This window comes from Verticillium alfalfae, genomic scaffold (assembly GCF_000150825.1).
Source record: "Verticillium alfalfae VaMs.102 supercont1.5 genomic scaffold, whole genome shotgun sequence".
NCBI classification, from domain to species: Eukaryota; Fungi; Ascomycota; class Sordariomycetes; order Glomerellales; family Plectosphaerellaceae; genus Verticillium; species Verticillium alfalfae.
In genome coordinates, this window is record NW_003315034.1 from 2,164,747 (window position 1) to 2,167,717 (window position 2,971).

The 2,971-nt window shown below is 54.6% G+C and overlaps 1 protein-coding gene across 1 annotated transcript; it reads left to right on the forward strand.

Moving 5' to 3' along the window:
* Window positions 1-742: 742 nt before the first annotated feature.
* On the forward strand, window positions 743-1,606 carry VDBG_04991 (short-chain dehydrogenase; the record flags this gene model as incomplete). Its single annotated transcript, XM_003005339.1, has 1 exon — window positions 743-1,606. The coding sequence occupies one exon, from the start codon at window positions 743-745 to the stop codon at window positions 1,604-1,606; it is 864 nt and encodes a 287-aa protein (XP_003005385.1).
* Between the last annotated feature and the right edge of the window lie 1,365 nt (window positions 1,607-2,971).

Sequence of the window (2,971 nt, forward strand, 5' to 3'; positions counted from 1 at the left end):
CAATTTCAGTTTCTTCGTAACCAAAGTCCCTGACCATGAAGTACACAAAGGGTAGCAATGTGGTTGAAGAAAGCGGCTCGGCCATGCAGAGGAAAAGCCAGAACGACGAAGTTTCGTCGCACGTGGCGCCTTGCGTGCTCTAAGTCATTGGGTCGGTAGTGTGATGGCCATCGGAATGATGTGTTTGACTGGCGGATGTTAGGATGGTTTAGAAGACATGCAAAGTTCCTCAACGCGACACAGCGAGCATAAAGAATAAATTAAATTGAAGATATTTAACAATGACTATTTACAAGCTACACATTACGATTGCGAAGTCCGTATCTACCCCGGAGGACTTTTTCACAGCCGCCATCTTGTAAAAATGAGCTTCAAGGACCATATCCATCTAGTCCAAGACCACAATCTCGTGCCGACATACGCAGAGAAGTAAAAGGTAGCACCACCGGGCTATGAAGCGGGTCAGGTAGGCGGCGACATGGAGTAGCGGCCGCGGCCCGCATAAGTGCAGGGTCAGACCGCAATGGTCAGCAAGCCTGCATGCATGCTTGCGCGACATGGGTTTAAGACCGTTAACTCCAGCAACGAAAGGCGGTTATAAACGAAGGAGTCGGCGAAGGGCGGCAGGAAAACGGCGACATTACATGCGTGAACCTTTTGCGAGGCCACACCCTTGACAGTCCCCGCGACGCAAACAAACCCAAAACATCTCTCTCCTGTATTGTGTACCTCAACAAAAGCGATGTCCGCACTGCGGTACGTCACTAAGCTCCAGGGCCGGCGGCTTCTGGTCCTTGGGGGCAGCTCCGGTATTGGTTTCAGCGTCGCCGAAGCGGCGCTCGAGCACGGCGCCGATGTTATCATTAGCAGCAGCAACGAGGCCAAATTGCGTAAGGCTGTTGACCGCTTGCGTACCGGCATCGTCAACCCCGCGATTCCGCTAGGTAGCGGGCCGGGTTCAGAAAATCAAAGCAGTGGTAGCGGCACCCTGAGCGAGGAATCGCCGCGCATCTCTAGCGTCACCTGCGACCTGGCGAATGCGGCCACGCTCGAGAAGAACATCGCATCGGCGCTCGAGTTGGCCACGGCCGGACGCACATGCCTACTGGACCACGTGGTTTTTACTGCCGGCGCACCCTTGAAGATTGTCAAGGTGCCCGACGCGACTGTGCAGGCCGTTCAGGACACCAACCTTGTGCGCGTCGTTGCACCTATCATCCTGGCCAAGCTCCTTCCGCTCTACACGCACCAGTCGGCTGCCAGTTCGCTCACCCTCACCAGTGGCGTCACCACGAACCGGCCGACCCCTGGCTGGGCCCTTCTCGTCAGTGCTGGGGCGGCAGTCGAGGGCCTGGCCCGTGGTCTCGCCGTCGACTTGAAACCCCTTCGTGTGAATGTTGTGTCCCCTGGGGCGGTCCACACCGAGCTGTTTGCCGACATACCCGAGGAGAGGTTGCAGTCGGTCCTCGATACGTTCAAGACAAATTCTCTCACCGACACAGTGGGTACACCGGGGGAGCTCGCTGAGGCCTACCTCTACTGCATGAAGAACACGTTCGCTACCGGCAGTGTTATTGTTGCAGATGGCGGTAGACTGCTTGTTTAACTTACACAGGCTTTCGCTGTATAGCTTCTTATTTCAAGCAATATAAATAAAACGGATTGGTGAAGGTATGAGGACAATCAAGCCAGTGATTCATTTTGGGCAGTAAACGTTATGTGTATCATTGTTTCTTCGCTTGATCACAGCTCTTCCAATAGGCTCTGCTGGCTGTCCTGGTCAGATTCTACAGTACAGGGGTTGACAAGCTCGAATGCAAGCGGTACATGGTGTCGCCGATGCAATTCAGCCACGGTGTGGTAAGCTGCGTGGCAATCGTGATTCTCCCGCGATCCTTGCGTTGCCCCTGTCAGCAGCCTTCGCGTTCCAACAGCGTAGGCCCCGTTTTCTTCGTCAAAGTAGCTGACAGCCAGGTTGCCCAGGTCGCCGCGACCAACATTGATGAGTGAGGCGACGTAGTCAAAGTCCATGGCGGGTCTTTTGGCCTTGTCCGAGTTGGCAAAGTTGACAGCGTGTACACGACACTCAGTGGAAGTGCATTCCCCCTTTGTGCTGTATTCGTACCAGTCGAATGTGGTCGAGTTGGGGCGGCATCGGTCATGACCAGATAAAGGATCGGCTGGGAGCCACCTGTATCAAGGCAAATATGTCAGCAACATGACATTGGTCATGGCAACTTCTCGTAGGTGCTTGTGAAGGGAACACACCACCCGAAGCTCAGATAGCCTGACGGCATGGCAAAGCAGTAAAAGTTGGATGCTGAAAATGTCGCATTGCCTGGATAGTGTGACTCTTTGGGCGGTGTGATGAGGATAGAGTTACCCTGGAATATCATCAACGGCGTGGCCGCCGCCAATGTGACAAACGGAAGCATGGGGAGAGGTATAGACAGAAGGAGGAGTCAAAGCAAAGGTAAGGAAGTGTGGAAAGTCGCGAAGCGAAGGCTTCACCAACAGGTCGCTTTGTATTCTCCATATACCTCAAGAAGCACGTATATCAGGCTCGGGTAGAGGCCAATCGTCAAGTGATGCTTCGATCGTCCAGGAACGAGGAAATACATGGGTTGAGGGCCATATTGGCCGAACAACAAGCCAATAATGCAGCGATGGAATTAGACCCTGCAGGACTGGGCCTGGGCCGACAGCACCCCGAGACGCCAGTGTCGCCGCGTACGTGCGCCGCTCATCAGCTTGCGCCGCTCCCTACATGCCGATCGGCGGCCCGCCCGCCGCCGTCGTCGGTGTCTACCAGCCAAGGAAATAATATAGAGGCAAAACCTTGATGCCGAAGAGCTCCGAAACTGCCAGCTAACTCCATCCGCTATATTGTGTCTGCCGACGAGACCGGCCGGTAGATCCTGCCGAAGAAACATGCTGTCATCTGGTTGGCATTGGGAAATGGGGCGATCGG